Genomic DNA, 21,061 nt, shown 5'->3' with positions numbered 1-21,061 from the left:
GTTTCTCATCAGTTTTTATGTTGACTTGCTCTTGAATGCTAAGCCCCCATAAGGGTTGCAGCCCAAACATACCCATGACCTTTACCGGTCCAGAGTGCTAGGAAAACAGGTCATCCATCCGTGGTGCTACTCTTCTGTGGTAGAGTCAGAGCCATTGCTCACAGAGAGGAGCAGATTCAGCCCAAGCCCTCTGGTGTACGGAGCCCAGTCCTCATCCCTGACGTAAGGATCTGGGAGATGTGTGGGCATTCCCAGCTCCTTTTTTGGGATAGCAGTAGAGACCGCTGAGTCATTCTGCAATCAGGCGGATTGTTTACAGCGTCAGCGTTCTCAGCACCACTTGTTAGAATGGCCCTAGAGTGGTGAGCAAGTAGGGAAGAAGAAACTTACTCTATGGGGACTCTGGGTTTTAGCATCTTTGTGGCCAGAGCTTGCTTATAATGCTTCTCGATGCCGTAAGATGAGACATGTGTCCTATCTCTAGAGTATTGTCCAGTCAGAGTGTAGAATTGCACATTGGTCCATCAAGGGACCACACTCAGGTTAGTGACTCTGTGAGGTGCATGCTTGGAATTTTACTTGCTGGCAAGATGGAATGTATGTATTATTTCATAACTTATGTGTTTGTCTGTTACTGGCAGGGAACAAGGAGGGAACATGCTCTTCTACCTTCTGGGTGTTGCTGAGTATCTTTCTGGGAGCAGTGGCCATGCTGTGCAAAGAGCAAGGAATCACTGTGCTGGTAAGAGGTCAGACACTGATGGGGCCTGTCTTTTTGTACACATCCATTCCCTCCAAGAGAGACACCGTGAGCATCCCACTCCTGGGGCTTCTTTGGCTTCTGCGTGTCATCACCATACTATCTTAGTCCTCTCTGGACTAACGATCCTGGCTGCCACAGTGCCAGCATTTCAGATGGGGATTAACTGGTGTTAACTGGTTCTTCTGACCATGACTAGTGAGTGGCGGAATCTGGTCTGTGGAAAGTTCTTAGGGGGAAGGAGTATGGTTCCTCCTTGTGGAGTGGTCCCTCAGAAAAAGATAAAAGTATGATCTGAGTTTCCTGAGACACTCTCATCCTCAGCAGTCCTGTATAGAACAAGGAACTTTGCCAGCAACCAAAACCTTCTTGGCAGCCACACCCTTGGCTCTTCTTCTCACCCTAAGAGACTTGAGTCAACACCCGAGACACCTTGAGCTGATTAAGCCCAGTTCAGGGCTCGTTTTCCTTTTGTGGGTCCAGCAAGCAACCCTTGTTGTGCCCAGCTGTGCCTGCAAGGCAGGCACTATACCACCAAACGGAATCCTTAGTCCCTGGTGTTTTTAACATTGAGCATTCATAGCCCATTTCCACCAAGGATGTTTTTTTTACACAACCCCAGGTATATAATATTGGCATACATGCATTTACTGATAATAAAGCATAATTTATTTTAAAGCAATTCTTTGGTATATCACAATTTTACCATCTATTAATTAAGCAGGGTGTATTTGTATGCTGTGAGGTGGATGTGTTGGTCTAACAGAATCCAACGTAACAAAACATTATTTTGATACTTTAATGCTTTTGAATGATGGTGGGGAAAGATTAAAAGTGTTTATTTTCCATAATTAAACCATTGTGTTTCTATAACAGCAGAGAACTTGGTATGTAAAGGGACTGTAGTGCATGGCATGCAGAAGTCCAGAATCTGACCACAGTGTTTTGGACGGCATGTGGAGCGCACAGTGCCAAGAATGCATTTTGTGTGTTCAGAACCCGAGCTTCAGTAAAGTTGCACAGTGGACCCTCGGCAAGGGCCCCTACAAACACATTGGATTCATTATGGGTTTTGATTTTAAATTAATTTTTGGTTATTGTGTATTCAGAAACTTTGTGACGTTGCCAGGCCTTTTTGGTTTTGGTTTCTTTTCTTTCTTTCTTTTTTTTTTTTTTTCGGTTAATTATACAGCCTCACATAGGATCATGACCACAGTTCAAGAAGCCTTGGCCTAGTTACTGTAGTATTTAAAGAGGTGTGTAGAGCAAGTGAGATGACTCAGTGGGTAAGGGTGACTGCTACCAAGCCTGGTGATCTGAGTTTGATTCTTGGGACCCACATGGTGGAAGGAGAGGACTGGCTCTTACAAGTTGTCCTCCGAGTACACGCATACTGCACAGACTTCATGCCCATCCACGCCCACATAAACTTCCTAGATGGCCTCTTCTCTGCATTTGTGCCTCGTCATACAGTTTACAGTTCTGAGAATTGAAGCTTCCGTGTGTATGTATGTATAGTACGTGTATCATATTCACTGTGTTTAGATCATGGGGTGCATTCTACTCTAGTATTCTAACACAAGAAAGGCCATGTTCATAGAGCATATTCTCAGTAGGGGAGAAAACCGGTCATAAATGACACCTCATATGGATGCTGAGTGTTGAGTGTGTCCAGCCTCAACGCTAAAGTAAGCAGGACAGGGCTCCCTAAGCAGGTGGGCACACGTTAAAAAGCCTCCATCCTCCTCCTTCCATATAGTCTTTCATGGCCTTGTATCACACAGGAAAGCTTAGAAACCAAGGGTGTGAGCGAAGAAATGAAAAGTAAAAATGTGATAGTTGAGTGGCCGCACAGAAATAGGTTGGGAGAGAAAGAGCAGTCAGAATCTGGGGCTTGATACAAGTCAGAGCAAAGATTGGTGCTTTTATCAAGCTCTGTCTGCAAGGCAGAGTTTAGCAAGTAAAGGATGTGGCGTAAAGACACTTGAGTCTCAAGCCAGAGATGGCTCAGTGATGGAAAACACTTCTTACAGAAGACTCGGTTGGGTTCAGTTCCCAGCACCTGTGTCTGGCACCTCACAGCTGCCTGCTTTAGACCCAAGGGAGCCTCTGTGGACAGCAGACATGAGAGTCGTACATATATACACATGTAGGCAAATACTCATACACACAAAACAAATAAGTGTGGTGTTGTTTTTATTGAGGGAGGGGTGGTTTGGTGTTTTGAGACAGGGTTTCTCTGTGTAGCCCTGGCTGTACTGGAACTCACTCTCTGTAGACCAAAGTGGCCTTGAACTCAGAGATCCCAAGTGCTGGAATTAAAGGTGTGTACCACCACTGCCTGACAGGATTTTTTTTTGTTTGGTTTGGTTTGGTTTTGTTTTCAAGGTACTTAAGTCTCCTGAGTTAGGTTCTTTGTTGTTGTTGTTGTTTTAATTTGAAGTTTACTTTAGAAACTAGGCATAGGGACTTAAGCCTATAATCCTAGTCCTCAGGAGACTGGGTTGGAAGGAAAGTTTGTCTGGAACTAGTCTGGGCTGTATCGTGTGAGCTATAGCATGAGTTCCTGCCTTCAGCTGTTTTTCTTAACCTTGTCTCTGTGGGTATTTTAATAAGCGCACTGATTCTTCTGGCAGGCCAGTCCTATGCATCAGAAGTCATTTGGTAACATTCTCACCTGTAGCCAGAGAAGCCAGTAGGACTCCCTTAGCTGTCCTGAGATGCCTGTGGAGATTGCTAGGCCCTCCTGTGGCAGAGGCATCCTAGTGAAGACTGCTGCTCTGAAACCTGATGCTAATACCAAGTGTGGCTCGAGGACCAGTGGCCTGCACAGCCACAGCTGCATCCCAGAGCTGGTTCAGGGTCTCTGCCCCCTCCGCAGTCCTGCTGAGCAGGGATCCCACTTAGCTAGGCCTGCAGCTTGCTCCAGATTTATTCACACATTAGAAGCGCCGATGATCAGGTTGAATTTAAATTAACTATGAGATTCCGACGCTGCCTTTAACTTGGATGAAGAAGTGAGTGCCAATCTTATGTTTGGCTCAGCCTGATCACATGATTCTGTGACCCCTCAGCGGCAGTCCCAGAGCTCCGGGCAGAGAAGTGAGCAGTGTGAGAAGGTAGTGGCAGCAGACGGCGAGTTCCCGTGTTCTGGAAAGCAGTCGGAATGGTCTTCTCTGACCCATGATGATTGCATGTCACATGAGTGAACAAAATCAGTATTCTTCGAAATGTTTAACCCGGCAGTGGCCCGTGGAATACATAATTAGTGACTCCTAGCATTTGTGGGAGAGGGTTAAGCAGCAATGTCATCCGTACTTGGAAAACCACAAATTACCACTGACTTCTGATGATTTCTGATCTTCTTTGCCACCAAACCCCATATTAAAAGGAGCCCAGTCCACAAGGGCAGCTTTCACCAGACACACTGTGGATATTCCAACCCTGTTATGCAGATTGGGCGGGGGGTTTCCAGTAGATGATACTGCCTTCTGAAGTCATCTACGGAAGAAAGACTAGATCCGAGCCATAAGCAAAGTCTGAATAGCTGTCAAAGCAGCCCGACCATCACGGTGTCGTGGGAGCCACGGGAGCTACCCAGTGGTTTCTCACAAGCCGTTTGTTGTTCACCCAACAGTAGTGAGCAGTCTTGCACAGTGTCTGAAGAGACTTGCATGTGCACACATTAGCGTCTCTTATGTGCAGTGTTCAGAGTTGCTCTAGCAGCTGTATCGCAGCCAGAACGAAGAGGACAGACAGAGAAGAGAGTCCCGCTTTTAAACTAAGTGTAATTCCTTTCTTCTCAAGCTCCGTGCGCCACCCACGTGACCCGACCTGTCCTTGGAGTCTCTCCTCCGTAGGACAGACTTGGGGGTAGAATCCAGCTCTGTGCCCAGGGAGCAGAAAACACTACTGGACAATTAGCACTTTCCTTCAGAGAGTGATGTTTGTCTGCCCTGTTCATCAGGCCTCAGTCAGCCAATTGGAGTTTATATACAAGGCTGGTTTAGCGAGATTGATAGCTGATGTTCTCTTTTTATGCCTAGTTATTATCCAGGTATTTAACCGCTCTTATAGACAAGGAGGGAGGAAGCAAAGACTTCTGGGGGGTTTCTCACAAGAGCCCCCAAGTGTATATAAGCTATTCTGAATCTTACCATGTCCCTAAATGTGGGTCATGGACTCATTACTGCCAGGGACTCACTAGGTTATCCCTGGTGGAATCCACACTATGGGTTAGGGTCATCCAAAAGTGCAGCTGTTCATCCTAAATACCTGGGAGTTTGTCCATGGTCATCTTAAGATTTCTTGTCATGTGACTATAATTTCTGCCCCATCAGAGCCAGACTCTGCAGACTAACTGAGACTTTGATCCTTAGGGCCTGAATGCTGTGTTTGATATACTGGTGATAGGCAAACTCAACATTCTGGAAACTTTCCAGAAGGTACTACATAAGGACAAGTCATTAGAGGTGAGTTAACATGCTTTTATTTCAAGCCTCGACATGGGAAATGTCAAGTACCAGCGAATCTCAAATGCTGCTTTCCAAGTAGTTCTTGTGATTTGAATTCTAAAGTAGGCAGCTTTAAAGTACTGTGTCAAATGGCTTACGTAGAATAATCATACTTGGGGTTGGTATTTTTATTTATTTTTACAGTGCTGATGATTAAAACCAGGGCCTCTATCATTCTGGGCAAGCACCCTATGATTGGCCTATATCTCCAGCTCTTTTTTTTTCTATTTTTTATTTTGAACCAGTCTTACTAAGTTGCCTAGACTAGACTTGATAGCCTCCAGGCAGACCTTATGGACCAAGGTGACTGCTACATGTCTGTCTCAGTCTCCTAAATACTTGGGATTGCATGCGATGCTTTAGTTGAAAGTCTTCAACAACAAGAACTTTGTGGTGTCCTTTCAGAACATTGGTGTGCTCAGGAATGGAGGCCTGCTCTCCCGAATGGCCCTGCTCACCTTCGGAGGCACTGGCATGCTGTATGTACGCTGGAAAATCATGGGTACAGGTCCACCGGCATTTACTGAGGTGGACAACCCAGCCTCCTTTGCAGACAGCATGTTGGTTAGGGTAAGTATTGAGCCCGGACTTCTTTTCGGTTACAGTGGTTCTCATCCTGTGGGTCTCAGCCCCTTCCACAGGGGTCACGTAGCAGATATCCTGCATATCAGATGATTTTATTATGATTCGTGACAGTGGCAAGATTACAGTTATGAAGTAGCAATGAAAATAATTGTATGGTTGGGGATCCCCACAGTGTGAGGAACTGTATTAAAGGGCCGCAGTGTTAGGAAGGTTGAGTACTACTGGCGTAGATCCTTCAATCTTCCCCATCTTCATCCCTGCTCCCCACCACATTCCCAAGCCCCTAATAAATGGATACATCCTGTGTTACTGTTATCAAGATAAAGCCAACTTTTTAATTATACTGTTTGGAAAGATATGTATTGGGTCTTTAGACCGTTATCTTTTTGTGTCCACGAGGAATTAGTTTCAAGAGCCCTCCTCCCCCACCAATTCCTAAAACCCAGGGTGCTGGAGTCTCTGATAAGCCAAGAGTGTTACATACAGCATAAACCCGTCTCCCCTATGCTCAGACTGCCCCCAGCTTCTACACTGTAGCTAACCCAATGCCTGTTCTCTGTCCTTCCGTGATCAGTGAAGCCCTCGCTGCTCAGCACATTTAAGCTTTGGATTTTGGAACTTTCCAAAATTTCTTTTTCTTCCAAATATTTTCAGTCTGGTTAAATTCTAGGTTTGTGCAATCTATGGATTCCAGAGAAGATGGGGCCGACCGTGATCCCTTTCATGAAAATAAGGAAAGGCGGTTCCCGCTGTGACCATGCCCATCTCACTGATGTGCTTTCTGACCCCGTTTCTGTGGCTTCCAGGGAAACGGTCTTGGCTGAGTGAGGACAAAGTGCAATAACACAACGCCATTGCAGGAGTCTGCAAAATATAGTAACTATTGCAGGAATCTGACAGCATTAAGATGGTTCACTTCAGCTCCCCTGTTTTTCTAAAGATCTCAAGCCAGATTCGTAGCCGCATACTTTACAGAGCAAAGTCAAGAGAATACCCAGGGCTGAGGTCCATTTTTAAATTGTTAGGTAGATGCACTGTGGACACCCAGGCCTTTACGTTGACCGTGCCAGAGGCATTAGGTAATGCTATGTAAATGAGCCCTAACCTGGCCAGAAATACAACACCTGCATTGCCTGGCCCAGCGGCTTGCTGTATTTTTTAAAGTATAAAAATCTGGGTGCATTTAATAAATTACAGACTACAGTCCTGTGCTCAGAATACAAATGGGCAGCATTTCATTTTTACACAACTGCTCCCTGGAACAGGAGCTGATGAATGCCTCGGAAGTGAAGTTAGGATAAGCGTGCTCTTTCATGTTCAGCATCAAGTAAGTGTTTGTTTTTCTTTTGACTGACAGGCCATAAACTATAATTACTACTATTCATTGAATGCCTGGCTGCTGCTGTGTCCCTGGTGGCTGTGTTTTGATTGGTCAATGGGCTGCATCCCCCTCATTAAGTCAGTTGGTGACTGGAGGGTAATTGCTCTAGCGGCACTTTGGCTCTGCCTAATGGGCCTAATATTCCAAGCTCTGTGCTCTGAAGATAGCTGCAAGAGAAGGTAAGAGGCAACATGGCATTTTAACTTACACCCAGAAGCATTGTGCTGGATCCAGTGCCCATCACTTCTAACTGTTCTGTACACTGGATGTCTAAGGGCATTTGTTTGAATACAACAAGGTGGGACTCTGCGAGAGCTTTCAGCTGGTAGGGAAGTTGGAGGAGCAGAAGCTGTAGATATGACTGCCACGTGCCCCCCCCCCCACTCCTAAGTAGCACTTGGAGATCTCGCAGTAGGAGGTGAAGTGTAATTTATGGTCAGAACGGAGAGTATAATTGGCGTGTGTTGGGTCCGTTATTTCACAGTTCTCCTTCAAAGACCCTTGCAAATCCTGTGCTCATCCATTCTGTTGTCGGGCACAAAATAAGTTGCTGCCCCAAAGAGATACTAGACTTCAACAGAAAAAAAAAAAGATATTTTGGATCTTTTGCCAAGGGTTATTGAGGAAATAATTGGAGAAAACAAACATGTTCCATGTAAATGAAAACTGTTTGAGATGATTTCCACGAAGCCTAAGTGCACGTGATATTAAAGGAGTAATTTCTCCAAATGGAATGAACGTTTTCTGCTCGTGGTGTGCCGAAATTGGTTGGTGATTCCAAAGAGCAACAAACTTTAGTCCCAGTTTAGTTACAGTACAAAATACTGTAAGTCATGGAAGGAGCCACCAAATGTGAACCCATTTCTTCATTTATACCTTTGCATATTGTGAAACAGAGAGACATAGAGAATGGTCTGCAGATAGATGCTAGGTATGTTTCACGGAATCCTGTGTTTGTGCTTTCTTGGTTGTAACATAGTAACAAGAAAGAAATGGTACTTGTTTCTTTCAAAGTTTAATCTATTTCTGTATTGTTCTGGTTGGTGAGGGAGTCACACTAAAAATTACATGATTTATTGGGGACTAGTGTTCACTAATCACGGAATAGATTAAATGTAATCTTTCTGACTTTATTGATACAAACATGCTGTGGATGTTTTCCCCATGTTCTGGCTGCTGAGGACCTTTCTCTGAGCTGTCGGCTAACTCCCTCTACTGATGCTTTTTTCCTTGCTAATGTCTTTTCTAAATTGATGATGAGAAGCCAAGAACAGTATTGTTAATATGTCAGGTAAGGAACTTTCCGTGAGAAGTCTGAAACCAGCTGTTTATATAAATACTTTTCCTCTTCCAGAATCCTTACTCTGGGTCTGGGGTTTCTTGTGATTCCCTTCCTTCCTGCAAGCAACTTGTTTTTCCGAGTGGGCTTCGTGGTTGCAGAACGTGTCCTCTACCTCCCCAGCGCTGGATACTGCATGCTGCTGACCTTTGGATTTGGAGCCCTAAGCAGACACACTAAGAGAAAGGTAACATGGGGCTGGGGAGACGATTCCGTGGATAAGGAGTTCGAACCACAGTTGATGTAAAATGCCTGGCATGGCTCTGCATGCTTGTAACCCCAAGCTTAAGAGCTTTAAGCCCGGCAGATCCTGGGAACTCACTGTCCAGCCAGCCTAGCAGAAATAGCCAGCTTTTGGTTCCGTGAGTGACCCTGCCTTGAAGAAGTAAGGTGAAGAGCGATGAAGGAAGACCCCTGATAGCCTCTTGTGGCCTCTGCATGGGCACAGGTGGATGCTCACAGCTGCTTACCCATGTGCATGCACCCCGCATACGCACACACCAAAAGAAAAGAAAAATAGACCAACCCAGAATGCTGCCACCAGGAAACGCAACCTCCGCATGTGGCTTACTAATGGCATCTGCCTACTCTGTTCAGAAACTAGTTGCTGCCGTCATCCTGGGCATCCTGCTTATCAACGCCCTGAGATGTGTGGTCCGCAGTGGCGAGTGGCGGAGCGAGGACCGGCTCTTTCGGAGTGCCCTGTCTGTGTGTCCCCTCAATGCTAAGGTACCTTGCCCGCCAGGTTCCTCTTCACAGCAGAGTAAGAGGGTTCTCCGTGGAGCAGGCACTACTGTTAACCATCATCAGATAGTTGGGAGGGGGGTATTGGTTTTTTTTTCAATGAGTTTATTATGATTCTTTGTACTCAGCTAAAAGAAATTATTATATTCAAAAGGAATCATTAAAACCACACAGCATCAATAGATTGATTTAAAGTGGTGCCCATCCTCCAGCCAGCTCACTGTGAGGAGTGGGAGGATGTTTCATCATCAGGCTAGGGCTGCCGACAGCTCCCACCCTAATCATTCAGAGCAAGCCTTTCAGAATCCACACTCTGGTGATAGGAGCTGGCCTCCTCAAGCTACAGTGTGAGGGTGGCAGTACCTCTGCATAGGCTTGGAAGTTTAAAGTGGACGGGTGCACCCCGGTGCACATCACCCCATTCTCTGCTTGGTGATGCCTCTTGGCAGATTGGATTATTAAATTAAATAAGATTGGATCTATGTGCTTTTTTTTTTTTTTTTAAATTGGCAGTGTTTTTGTTGGAGAGACCTAGAGGGGATTTATCTCACTTGTATTTTTGGTTAAATCTAAGCTTTCTATTTATCCAGCTTTGCAAACTCTGTGTTTCTTTTCTTTTATTATTATTATTATTAATTTGTAAGGAATAATGCCTGCCTGGTAGGTTTCTTGTGGGAGTGGAGTGAACAATGACACCATACACAGTGGTCAGCACATAGCAGGTACTCTGGAAATGTTAGCTTTTTAGATTTCATGTTCATTTGGCTTCATGCAACAGTAATAAGAGAATTCCATTTGCTGAAGTTGAACCAAGACTTTAGGGTAGGAATTCTCCTGTTAGCTGGGCGGTGGTGGTGCACGCCTTTAATCCCAGCACTTGGGAGGCAGACACAGGCGGATCTCTGTGAGTTCGAAGCCAGCCTGGTCTACAAGAGCTAGTTCCAGGACAGGCTCCAAAATCACAGAGAAACCCTGTCTCGAAAAACCAAAAAAAAAAAAAGAAAGAAAAGAAATTCTCCTGTTAGATTATTGTGTCTTAGCTCATTTGATGGGAATTGCCTGGAATGTGTGAATGGATTCTGAATCGGGGGTGTTTTCTCCAAGTTCTCCCGTCTACATTCTATATTAAGGAAGGCAGTGATTTCAGACAAAGTTCTATAAATAAAACTAAGGAGCACTTCATATCTCACTGTGACCATAAGGTGAAGGCCAGTCTATAAGAGCTGGGACTCTGTGCTTTCCTTTTTCTTCCTTCCTTCCTTCCTTCCTTCCTTCCTTCCTTCCTTCCTTCCTTCCTTCCTTCCTTCCTTCCTTCTCTTCCCTTCCCCTCCCCCCTCCCTCCCTCCCTCCTTCCCTCCCTTCCTCCCTTCCTTCCTTTCTTCCTTTTTTTGTCACTCATTTTATAGTTCAGAGTCTTAGAAAAAGTGATTTACTTCCAGCTTTTATCCTGTTTTGCTGAGCAATCACTATCTTTTGTAAATGAACCTTTAGTAGCAGTTGAATTTCATAGATGTAAGATTCCCTTTGCATTTTCTTCCCTGCATAGACAGCAGTAATTGTGCGTACTGTTTATATAGTTCCTCGCTGTGCGGAACTCCAGCCTCTGCACAGGGCCTTATAATTAATCCCATTGTCCTCCTGCTAAGGACTTTGATAGAGGCCATTGCTTTCTTTATTTTCCCAGATGGGAGAAACTGAGGCACAGAGAGGGGTAGCTGGTACTATGCTGGGTAGAGATCCAGCGTCGTGTTTTGCTATGCCCAGGTGACCACCGTGGTAAACAAGGGACGTGGGATGCATTTGCTGTCTTGGCCTGAAAATCTTCTCAGTGTGTGAATTCAGCAATAATAGTCTGGAAGACAGAGAGTGCACACACACAGGCATTACATGGTCACGAGTATGTGTGTTTCTCGTTTTAACTAGGCTGTGCAGAAAGACCTCAGCTTCAAGCCAGCACTATGATACTCTTTTCTAGAGCTTTTCTTGATGTCATTTAATGGAAGCAAGATAAAGTTTCTGTTCCTTTATATGCTGAAGTGTCTAATTGTCTTCCTTTTTTTTTTCCAAAAAGCTATGTTGATCTCAGGGAAGAATGCTCTGGAAGTCGTTATATGCTTTCGATCCTTTAACAGGGGATTCGTTTTCTGCTCTGGTCTCCACTTGATAGCCTCTCAGTAATAAGTAAGCGCTTGGCACCTGGCTGTTTTTCAGACCCAGATTTATAAACTGAGACTTGCTTTTTTTTTTTTTTACTTTGAAAGATTGAGATATCAGTACAGGTAGTGCTGGTCCTGGCCTGCATTGAAATTACCCACAGTGCCTTGCATGTGGTAAGTGCCTAATATTAGTTATTGAATTGGGCCAAATGGAAATTGTGTGTTCATCAAGCCTACTGTGTGTGAGATTCCAAGTACTGAGTTTATTGGCAGTCATTTTAGTTTTTAAGACTTAAACATATGTTGCATTTAATATCACCCCCATGATACAGCTCTAAATTATTTTAACAATGAAAGGACCGTATACCACCCCAAAGGAATTTCCTTAAAGATGATTACTGAATTTTTTTGTGTGTGTTTAAACATTTTAGGCTTAGCAATTTTCAACATCGGCAGAATATTTGAAACAGCCAGTTTCCAAAGCAACGGTATTAAACGTGCCTTTCATTGTGGGTGCTGTTACTTTTCCCCCGGGTGTTTGTCATTTGGTGGCGATGACTGTTTTAATCTGGCTTTGTTGCCTCAGCATATGAGGTAGAAAGACTGGAGGGAAAGTTGGACAAAGGTCCTCTTGCAGTCCTTATATGCCACAGTAATGAAAATCACTCATTTTTAAACACTGTCAGCAGTAGCCTGGTCATCAGGTCTGTTTTCTGTGTTCTTTGACCCGATCTAGGCAGCTGTTTTTCACAGAATTCCCTGTCGAATCCATAGACTGAGAATGTCTTCTTCATTTTGGGCTGCCTTCTAGGCCTGAACCAGATTTCTACTCATTCTGTTTAAATAACTGCTATCCAGCTTTTCCCAGTGGCCTGTCCTCCTCGCTCCTGGGATTCTGGCCTGGCATTCTAAGTGCCTGGCAGAACCCTGGCCGTGCTGCAGAGGGCAGCTGAACTCTTCTGGAGGGCTGCTCATGGAGAGAACAAAGGAAGGCAGCAGGAGCTGTAGGTAGAAGAGGCCAGAGCCGTACTGACATCTGAGTATTTGTGTCCTGGTGACCAGGGGGACGTTCCTCTCGCTTTCTGTTCTTTTGTGCATGGAATGGGATGGGACAGATACCGTGGCCTGCTCTGGCAGTGGTGCATACAGAACTGCTTCTGAGCTGCAATGTGAAAATACCTATGAGTGGACAGTACTGTGGTCCAGGAGTCTCTGGCGTGTGTGTGTGTGTGTGTGTAGCAAAGTGTCCTGAGTTATCATTAGGGACAGCCCCCACCCTTTAGACCTCACAACTTCTCTCTTAAACTGAGTAACACACATTTCCGTACTAAAAACGGGTATTCTGTAATAGGGAAGCGGGAAGGCAGGGCTTACATCAGGGTAGAGGAGAGACCTGGAGACAGGGAAGTTGGTAGTGTATAAACAGCAGCACAGAGGTATCTGGTTACTGATAAACACCAAAGACACAAGCCAGGCTGGAAGAGCTCCTCTCTCAGACTTGGACTTCAGAACTAAGACTAACCAGTGCTGTGCGGGACCGGATTGGTGGCCTTTTGTCATGACAGTCCAAAGGCACTGACCTGGTTGCACTCCCAAGCAGTGCCTCAAACACCTGCTGTTACCCGGCTGCTCCTGGCCGACCAGAAGTCCTGCCCTCAGCACTCCAGCAGCGCTGAGCCTCCTGTCCCAACACTAGCTTCTGCTCATCCCTGCACCCTGTCTGGACTGTCTCTTCTTCCCAGGGCATCCTCCATGGCAAACCCTCCCTAGTAGCTAGGTTCAGATCCCAGCCAGGACATAACCTTGCCTGCACAGCCCAACCTTGCCTGCACAGTCCCTGCAGTCTGTGCAGCGACACAGGAACTGAGGTGGTTTAGTTATTAGCTGGGAGTAATGTGCCCAGGACTTTGGCTTTTGCCTCCGTGCTGTGCCCAGCTGCTAGTACAGCGCCTTTCTCAGTCACCATCAGTCACTGCCTGAAGGATGCGGGATGGTGGATGTCATTTGATACCTTCTTAGTTTAGGCTGCCATAAGAGAACGCTCTGGACTGGGGTTTAAATAGTAGATATTTACTCTCAACATTGTGGAGGCTAGGGATTGCACAGTGAAGGCACCCGTGGATAGCAGTGGCCTGGGAAAGACCTTCTTCTAATTCAGGGATGGCCATCTTTTCAGTGAGACCCTAACATAGTAAAGAAAGTAAGAGGGATACCTCTGTGGCCTCATTACCTTCCAAAATCCCCACCTTCTAACTCCTTAGGGTAGGAGTTAGTTTGCCATTGTATTAATTTGAGGACGATGGGGAACAGAAACATCCCACTCATGGTGCAGGGAGAAAAATGCTTGCAGATGCTACCAGAAGAATATGCTGAACAGAAAGGGCCAGATTTAGAGAAAGCGACAGCTATTACTTCTGTCGCAGGTGACTGACCTGGGATATCACTCTAAGGTTTGTAAGAGAGGAGGGCATGGGGCTTTCCGGACAGCATTGTTTTGTGACTTTCTGGTTTTCCCTGGGGGTGATTGTTGCCCCCTGGCTCATAGACATAAGCCTGTAACACCCCCCCCCCCCAACCATAGGGCCTTTTGGTTCTGGAGGGTGGTTTTGTTGTTGTTGTTTTGTTTTTGTTTTGTTTTTTGTTTTGTTTTTCAAGACAGGGTTTCTCTGTAGCTTTGGAGCCTGTCCTGGAACTAGCTCTTGTAGACCAGGCTGGCCTCAAACTCACAAAGATCCGCCTGTCTCCGCCTCCCGAGTGCTGGCATTTTGTTTTGTTTTAAATCTCTGACAAAGAAGTCTGTGTGCTGATAGCCAAATGTCACCTGTGCTTTCAGGTTCACTACAACATTGGCAAAAACCTGGCTGATCAAGGCAACCAAACAGCAGCCATCAGATACTACCGGGAAGCAGTCAGGTACACCCGTGTACGCATGCAGCCTTGCTCTCCAAGATGCCGGCTCTTCCCCAAAAGACTCTTCCATCTTCGCTGGCTTCTGAGAGTTGGGAGAAAACAGTGGAGTGGTAACAGTCTGTTTGGCTTTTCTCTCCATTTCCAGATTAAACCCCAAGTACGTTCATGCCATGAATAACCTCGGGAATATTTTAAAAGAAAGGAATGAGCTACAGGAAGCCGAGGAGCTGCTGTCATTGGCTGTCCAAATACAGTAAGCATTTTTTTTTTTTTTCTTTTCTTAGCTTTCTGCCAAGGACAAAGAATGGATCTCTGGTTTGGGCAGTCCTCTAATCTTCTCTTTTTCTTGTTCATCTTTTGTTTTTGTTTTTTGTTTTTTGTTTTTGTTTTTTTTTTGTTTTTTTTTGTTTTTTTTTTAAACTGCTTTTCTAGGCCAGACTTTGCAGCCGCGTGGATGAATTTGGGCATAGTTCAGAATAGCCTGAAACGGTTCGAGGCGGCAGAGCAGAGCTACCGGACAGCAATTAAACACAGGAGGAAATACCCAGACTGCTACTACAACCTCGGGCGGCTGGTAAGGGCAGGCAGGCTGCCTCAGTTTCCCGTCACCTAAAACAGAACCCTCCACATTAGAAAAGCCCTCTCTCTGTGTTTATCTCATTTGAAAGTAGCAATTGGATTTCCTTGCATATACTGCTGAAGTTCTAACTAATGAGACATACAAACCGAATGAGTCTAACTTACAAAATCACAAAGGCAGTGGATTCAATGAAAATTCTGTGCATCCCTTCTGCCCTGGAAAGTGTACTCCACGGGCCACTTCCTGATAAATATTGTATCGTTTCGTTTTGTTTTTAAAACACGGACTGACTAGAAACTAGGACTTAGAAAACAAGCCTGTAACTGATTTCTGAGCTTCCTTGTTCTCTTTCCCCAAGGGAGCAGATTTCTTCTTTTGCAAGGGGATGTTCTCCCCAAAAACAGTGCTTCAGGAGTTAGCTTATCTGAAAGGGCCTTGAAGTTACTGAATGGAAATAGAAGGTAACATGTTTGAACTAACCCTATATTCCTAGTCGCTGACGGAATGTTTTAGGCTATCTGAATATTTAAGCAATTTAAGGCAGTCGCTCTTAATTCTCTTGACAAAGAAAATTATGAGCCAGTTCTTTAAACAGGCGTCATTAGATTTACTAGGTGAAAATTGGTAAGGGAAATACTTTTGGTCCATCTGAACTGAACTGGACAGTATACAGAGTACTGAGACATCTGAGAAAACACGAGTGTACAGCTTCACAAGTAGGTAGCATCCACAGGTTCTTAAAAATAATAAGACAAAAGAAAAGAAGAAAAAGGCTTGTTTATCCTCATCTGAAATACCCGAAGCCTTGTCATTTTATGCGGTCTTTGTGTAAAGACCAGTAGTTCCCCCACATAAATGATCCAGATAACCACCTCATCTCATACTTGATAACCCAGAGGTTCCATATAACATTTGTATTTTCCTTAAGAGATAATAAATATCCTCCTTCCTCTGGGAAGCATCCCTCTCTGAGCGCTGAACTTTGACCTAAAGACAGTGTCAAAGCGGAAGGGAGACCCAGAAAACATTGGATCTTTAGGTTTTTTTAATAGGAAGAATAGGCTTCCATTTTTTACTGTGATATAAATAACTGTGGCCTTCAGTGTGTTTGTCTCTGGAGTGGTATGCCGTGACTTTGGAAACTGCACAGGTAGAATGGACAGACCCAGGTTAGTGAACAGTAGGACTGACCTCGGGATGGATGGAGAGGGTCCCTGCAGGCGTCACACAGGGAAGCAAACCTTGGGGAAGAGATGAAAATGAAAACCCCATGCAGACTGACTTCGTCAGCCTGGACCAGACTTCCAGGAGTCAGATGCCAGGTGGTTTGTTGTCAGCATATTTAAAACACAGCAAAATTTGGGAAACGGTTTCCAGGCAACAATCAGTCCAGTTCCAGGTGCACAGTAAAGCTTAAAGTGTGACTATATAGAGTCTCCTTTACAAAGTACTTGGGACCTTGAGGGTGGGTTCCTTAGCTGAAGTGTGGTCTCTGAGCCGCAGAGAGGTGAGCAGGCCATGAAGTACAAGTGACGTCTCCTCTAAGGATGGGTGATGGCCTAGGGAGGGAAGAGTCTGGGATAATCATTCTGGGGCATTAGGGTGAGATCTGCTTCTGTAGCAAAAGGTGAATGAGGCCTTCTTCCACAGATAGCAAAGTGGTCACCAGGTCATTAACAAAATCCACTCCCAGCCTTCCGGGTAGGAAAACAGGTGTTTTATCTCCTCCCTTGAGAAGAGGCCCCTCCCTGTGTGTTTCCCTAGTGATCTGTGGGCACAAGGACCTCTGTTTCTCCAACACTAGACAGGTCACTTTCAGTGAGCAGATAATGCTTGTATTATAAGTTTTAGGATGATGTGGCTTACGTGGTTTTATTTAAAAAAAAAAAACAAAACACTAAACTTGTTTTAGTTGTTAAGTCAGTACAATAGGAAGACACCATCTCTAGAAGTCCAGAAGTCAAAAAGAGGAGATACTTCCTCCAGGGCACTGTCCAGGGGTGACAGCCACCCCTGTACATCAGGAGACATTTGAACAAAGGTCGAGCCAGCTTGATGTTCTCTTGTCCCCATCAGCTGTCTCCAGGACTACCGGGCCCTGTGAGCATTCACATTTCCAAACGCATGCCTTCTAATGGTACGAATGTCTATGCTGAAGAAGTCTTAAAGCTCCTCTAGGGTATGCAGGGGCGGAGGACACTTGACCAAAACCTCAGTCCTGTGCAAAGCAGGGCAAGTCCTCAGAGTTTCCCCTCTTAGAGAGGTAGTTCCTATCAGGATATTGCTTGCAAAGCAAGTGTGTGTCTACCTGAAGTGTCCACATTAAAGCTCTGGTCTACAGTTATCGCTTCTCCCCCACTCAGTGCCTATCGCTGCTCCTCCTTAGACTCAGGAAAACAGGATTTTATGCTAAATGAGTCCCCGCAGAAGTAAAACAAAGAACACAGAACATAAAGTACAAACGTGGATGGCGAGTTCTAGCCTTGCCCTTCACAGGCTTTCGCTGGGGTGATCGGTCATAGCCCCGAAACAAGTGATACCTTGGTATTGTTTGCCTGTTGTGCTGCCCTGAAATGGCATTGCTGCCTGTTGTGCTGTCCTGAAGTGGCGTTGCTGTGGGGCCTGTTGTCTAAGCCCCATTGTGGTTCAATTACCCAGCCCTTGCTCTTGACAGCTTAAAAGCATTAAGCTTAATCTTTAACAGCTCGGCCAGCCCATTTATATATCCGCAAATGAGAGGAACTTAATAACTTCAGGGTGTCTGTTTTAGAAGCTGTTTTTATAACGGGAGACAGATACTTGCTTTGATTTGTGGACGCTGGTAAGAGGAGGACACAGTGCAATTATAGAGGAACTAGGAAGTGCCTGGTTATTTGGGGCATGGTGCTGATCCTTGAGGTGGTGGTGATGGAAGAAGGCTGGGCACTCTTCTCTGTGCTGTTTTCTGTCATTCATGGACTTTAGAAAAGAGAAAACATGCTAAGTGTTTTAAACCAGGACGCCTTAGCAGAAGGGCATGGCCAGACAGTTGTGGGAAGAATAAAAATGGAAATATAATGATGCAGAGGAAACCCATAGGTTTGGGGGAGCGTGTGGAGTGAGAACTGAATTCAGGGGATGCTGCCATGTGGAGGAAAGACTGCTGCTTCCAGGCCTGAGACAGTGGAGGAGAGGAGACGGTGGGAGGAGGAGAAGGGCAGGATGAGAGTTGGATGAAAAGCATAGTTCTCTGTCCCTGTCCTTCTGAGGCTGGCAAAACTGTCAAAGAGTCAGGTGGTAAAGGGCCCAGAGCAGAGTATGGGGCACACGAAGGACACCTCCACTCCCTGTTGAGTATTAAGCCACCGTGTTTCTCTGTTTTATTTATTTATTTATTTATTTATTTATTTATTTATTTATTTATTACCTATGTGTCTTTTTCATCATTTATCTTGATCCCATTCATTTCCCTGTTCCTTCACAGCCACTCTGCACCCCCCCCCAAATAAAACAAAATTTAAGAGGAAAAAAGAAGAAAAAAATTAAAAGGGGGAAAATTAAAAATCTTGTCATGGAAGCTGCAGTGTGACACAGTGAGTCACGCAGTAAACCCCTTTGTATGTCTATGCTTGCAAGTATTCATTGCAGTCATTGGTCTGGTTTGAGGCCTCTGGTTTCTACTACACCGTAGATGCTGGGCCCTCATTAGTACTATTTCTGGGTGTCCTGTTGTTTCCCTATGTTGTGAAGATCCTGCCGCTTTGGGTCTGCGGGTCAGGTCTCTACATGTGTCAGCAGATCATAGATGGGTGAATGTTGGGGCAGGACAAATTATAACCCTGGATCTGGACTTGGGCAGCTGTAGGGTTGGTCTGCCTGCCAGTTCTCCCCTGTCTTCACCACCAGGGTGAGCTCTCCAGCATTGCCCCCTGGCTAAATCACCCTCGCGGCCGTGAGTGGGGGGTGGGACCAATTGTGTGTGTATAAAGGGAGAGTAGCTAAGGGAACAAAACGAAAACCTGTTACCTGTTGCAGCCTTCAACAAGCAGTAACAACAGTCAGAGTGATGGTGGGAATAAGTTGGAAACAGGAGGACTGGTGTTGTATGAGGGATTTACAGTATCACCTCTGACATTACACACTGCAGAGAACTGACTTGACACACCCAATGCAAAGACCGTGTTTAATGTTTAGTATATTTAAACCGCCTATTTATTTGATTCTTATGCCATTTTCTAATGGTTTTAAAGGATGAAATATTGCAGCCTGATATTCTGAGCCTCATAAGAAATTTGAGAAATTCTGACATCTTTAACGACAACAAAAAAAAGATATTTGTAAATGTTTTCATAATTCATTAACCTTTCTTCGTCTGTTTGTTGCGTGGGCCATAGAACAAGTCAGAATATTTCTGTTGTGGGACCTGAGCCATAGATTTCTGTCATCTGAACTTACTTAATTGGGCAGAGTTCCAGGGAAGGCGTACATCCAAATGGGATGTACTCGGGCCCCCACGTGCAGGAGCTCACAGGTGCAAAGACAGTTCTCTTCTTCCCAAACAGGCAAAGAGGATCCAAACTGCTGAGGGAGTTTACTTTTTTTTTTTTTTTTTTTTTTTTTTTTGGTTTTTCGAGACAGGGTTTCTCTGGTTTTGGAGCCTGTCCTGGAACTAGCTCTTGTAGACCAAGCTGGTCTCCAACTCAAAGAGATCCGCCTGCCTCTGCCTCCCGAGTGCTGGGATTAAAGGCCTGTGCCACCACCGCCCGGAGGGGAGTTTACATTGTCATGTGTGTCTTTTCCAAGGAGTTTACAGAACATATCTGAATGGCTTATATTTATATCTTGAGTTTAGATGTTCATAAGAAGTTTCTGACCCTTCCTCACAAGCACATTAGGTGTATAGCACGCATTTGCACTTCTGCGGTGTGAGTGTTGGGGGGGGGGAGATACACGGGGTGGGGGGAGAGAGAATAAGAGGGAGAGGAAGGGAGAGGGAGAGAAGGAGAGGGAGGGAGAAAGAGAAGGGAAGAGGGAAAAAGGGAGGGAGGAGAGTGTAGGTGGGAGAGGGAGAAGGAGAGAGAGAGAGAGAGAGAGAGAGAGAGAGAGAGAGAGAGAGAGAGAGAGCAGGAAAGGAGAGCAGAGGAGAGGAGAGAAATGAAACCTGTGTATCTAAATATGGAGGCCAAAAATCAATTTTGGATATCTTCCTCTGTGGCTCTCCTCGTTTTTGAGGCAGGGTCTCTGACCGTTTCAGACCTTGCCATTTCAAACAGACGAGCTGGCTAGTAGCCCCTGGGGTCTGCCTTTCTCTGTCCCCTGCCTTGTTCTGGAATTGCATGTGTGTCAGCAGGCTTTGTTTTTCTGTGAGTGTGAGGATGTAAGTGCCTGACCCATGGGGCCATCTCCCCAGCCCACTACAACCTTCTAGTAACATAAAATACTCGTTTACTATTCCAAATAATACTTTATCAAAGACGGACTATAGGGGCCTCTCAGGAAAAAGAAGAATAGCAGCATTTCCCAGTAGCTTGAAATGTGACTTCATAATTGTGATCAGCAAATACTGGGTTCTACAGTTAGGCTTCTTGGCTCGGGACCCAGTTCACCTCGTTCTAACCCCTGGCCTTCCCTCTTATATGTGTGGCCAAGCTGCTCTCTTGTTTCCCTGTTATCTCACTTGTTGCATCTGTAAAGGGGGTTGTAGCGGCATCTACTTCGTTGGGACATTATTTTTTTTCCCAAGTACATGGGTTGATAGAAAAGACGAGAAGTTCTGTGAGTGAAGATAAAGTGGGGGCTTTTGTTTCTTCTGTGGGACTTTGTTGATAATATTGTAGAAGGGGAAGAAGACAGAAGAGTCAGAATATTGACTTTGGGGGATATTTTGTTTTCAGTATGCAGACCTAAATCGCCACGTGGATGCATTGAACGCATGGAGAAATGCCACTGTGCTGAAGCCGGAGCACAGCCTGGCGTGGAACAACATGATCATACTTCTGGACAACACAGGTACAGAGGGGAGTGGTGATGAGGGGTCCCAGTCTTGTGGGCTGACCAAGGGCCAGCGTCAAACACACGGGCTGCTCGGGGCACGTAAGCCAGCGTCAAACACA

At 45.3% G+C, this 21,061-nt stretch overlaps 1 protein-coding gene across 2 annotated transcripts in view; it reads left to right on the top strand.

Moving 5' to 3' along the window:
- Tmtc4 (transmembrane and tetratricopeptide repeat containing 4) overlaps positions 1-21,061 on the top strand; it is a 57,493-nt gene that overhangs the window by 29,519 nt on the left and 6,913 nt on the right. For both annotated transcript variants that reach the window (XM_026783240.1, XM_005355701.1), the window contains exons 6-15: positions 642-742; positions 5,140-5,232; positions 5,680-5,844; positions 7,217-7,419; positions 8,595-8,766; positions 9,177-9,308; positions 14,313-14,392; positions 14,535-14,642; positions 14,822-14,963; positions 20,843-20,957. In XM_026783240.1, coding sequence (XP_026639041.1) covers positions 642-742; positions 5,140-5,232; positions 5,680-5,844; positions 7,217-7,419; positions 8,595-8,766; positions 9,177-9,308; positions 14,313-14,392; positions 14,535-14,642; positions 14,822-14,963; positions 20,843-20,957 — 1,311 coding nt within the window. The remainder of the gene's footprint in view (positions 1-641; positions 743-5,139; positions 5,233-5,679; positions 5,845-7,216; positions 7,420-8,594; positions 8,767-9,176; positions 9,309-14,312; positions 14,393-14,534; positions 14,643-14,821; positions 14,964-20,842; positions 20,958-21,061) is intronic.

Source organism: Microtus ochrogaster, chromosome 17 (genome assembly GCF_000317375.1).
Source record: "Microtus ochrogaster isolate Prairie Vole_2 chromosome 17, MicOch1.0, whole genome shotgun sequence".
Classification (NCBI taxonomy): domain Eukaryota; kingdom Metazoa; phylum Chordata; class Mammalia; order Rodentia; family Cricetidae; genus Microtus; species Microtus ochrogaster.
Note: the sequence above shows the minus strand (reverse complement) of the source record. Positions and strands in the feature narration are given on the sequence as shown.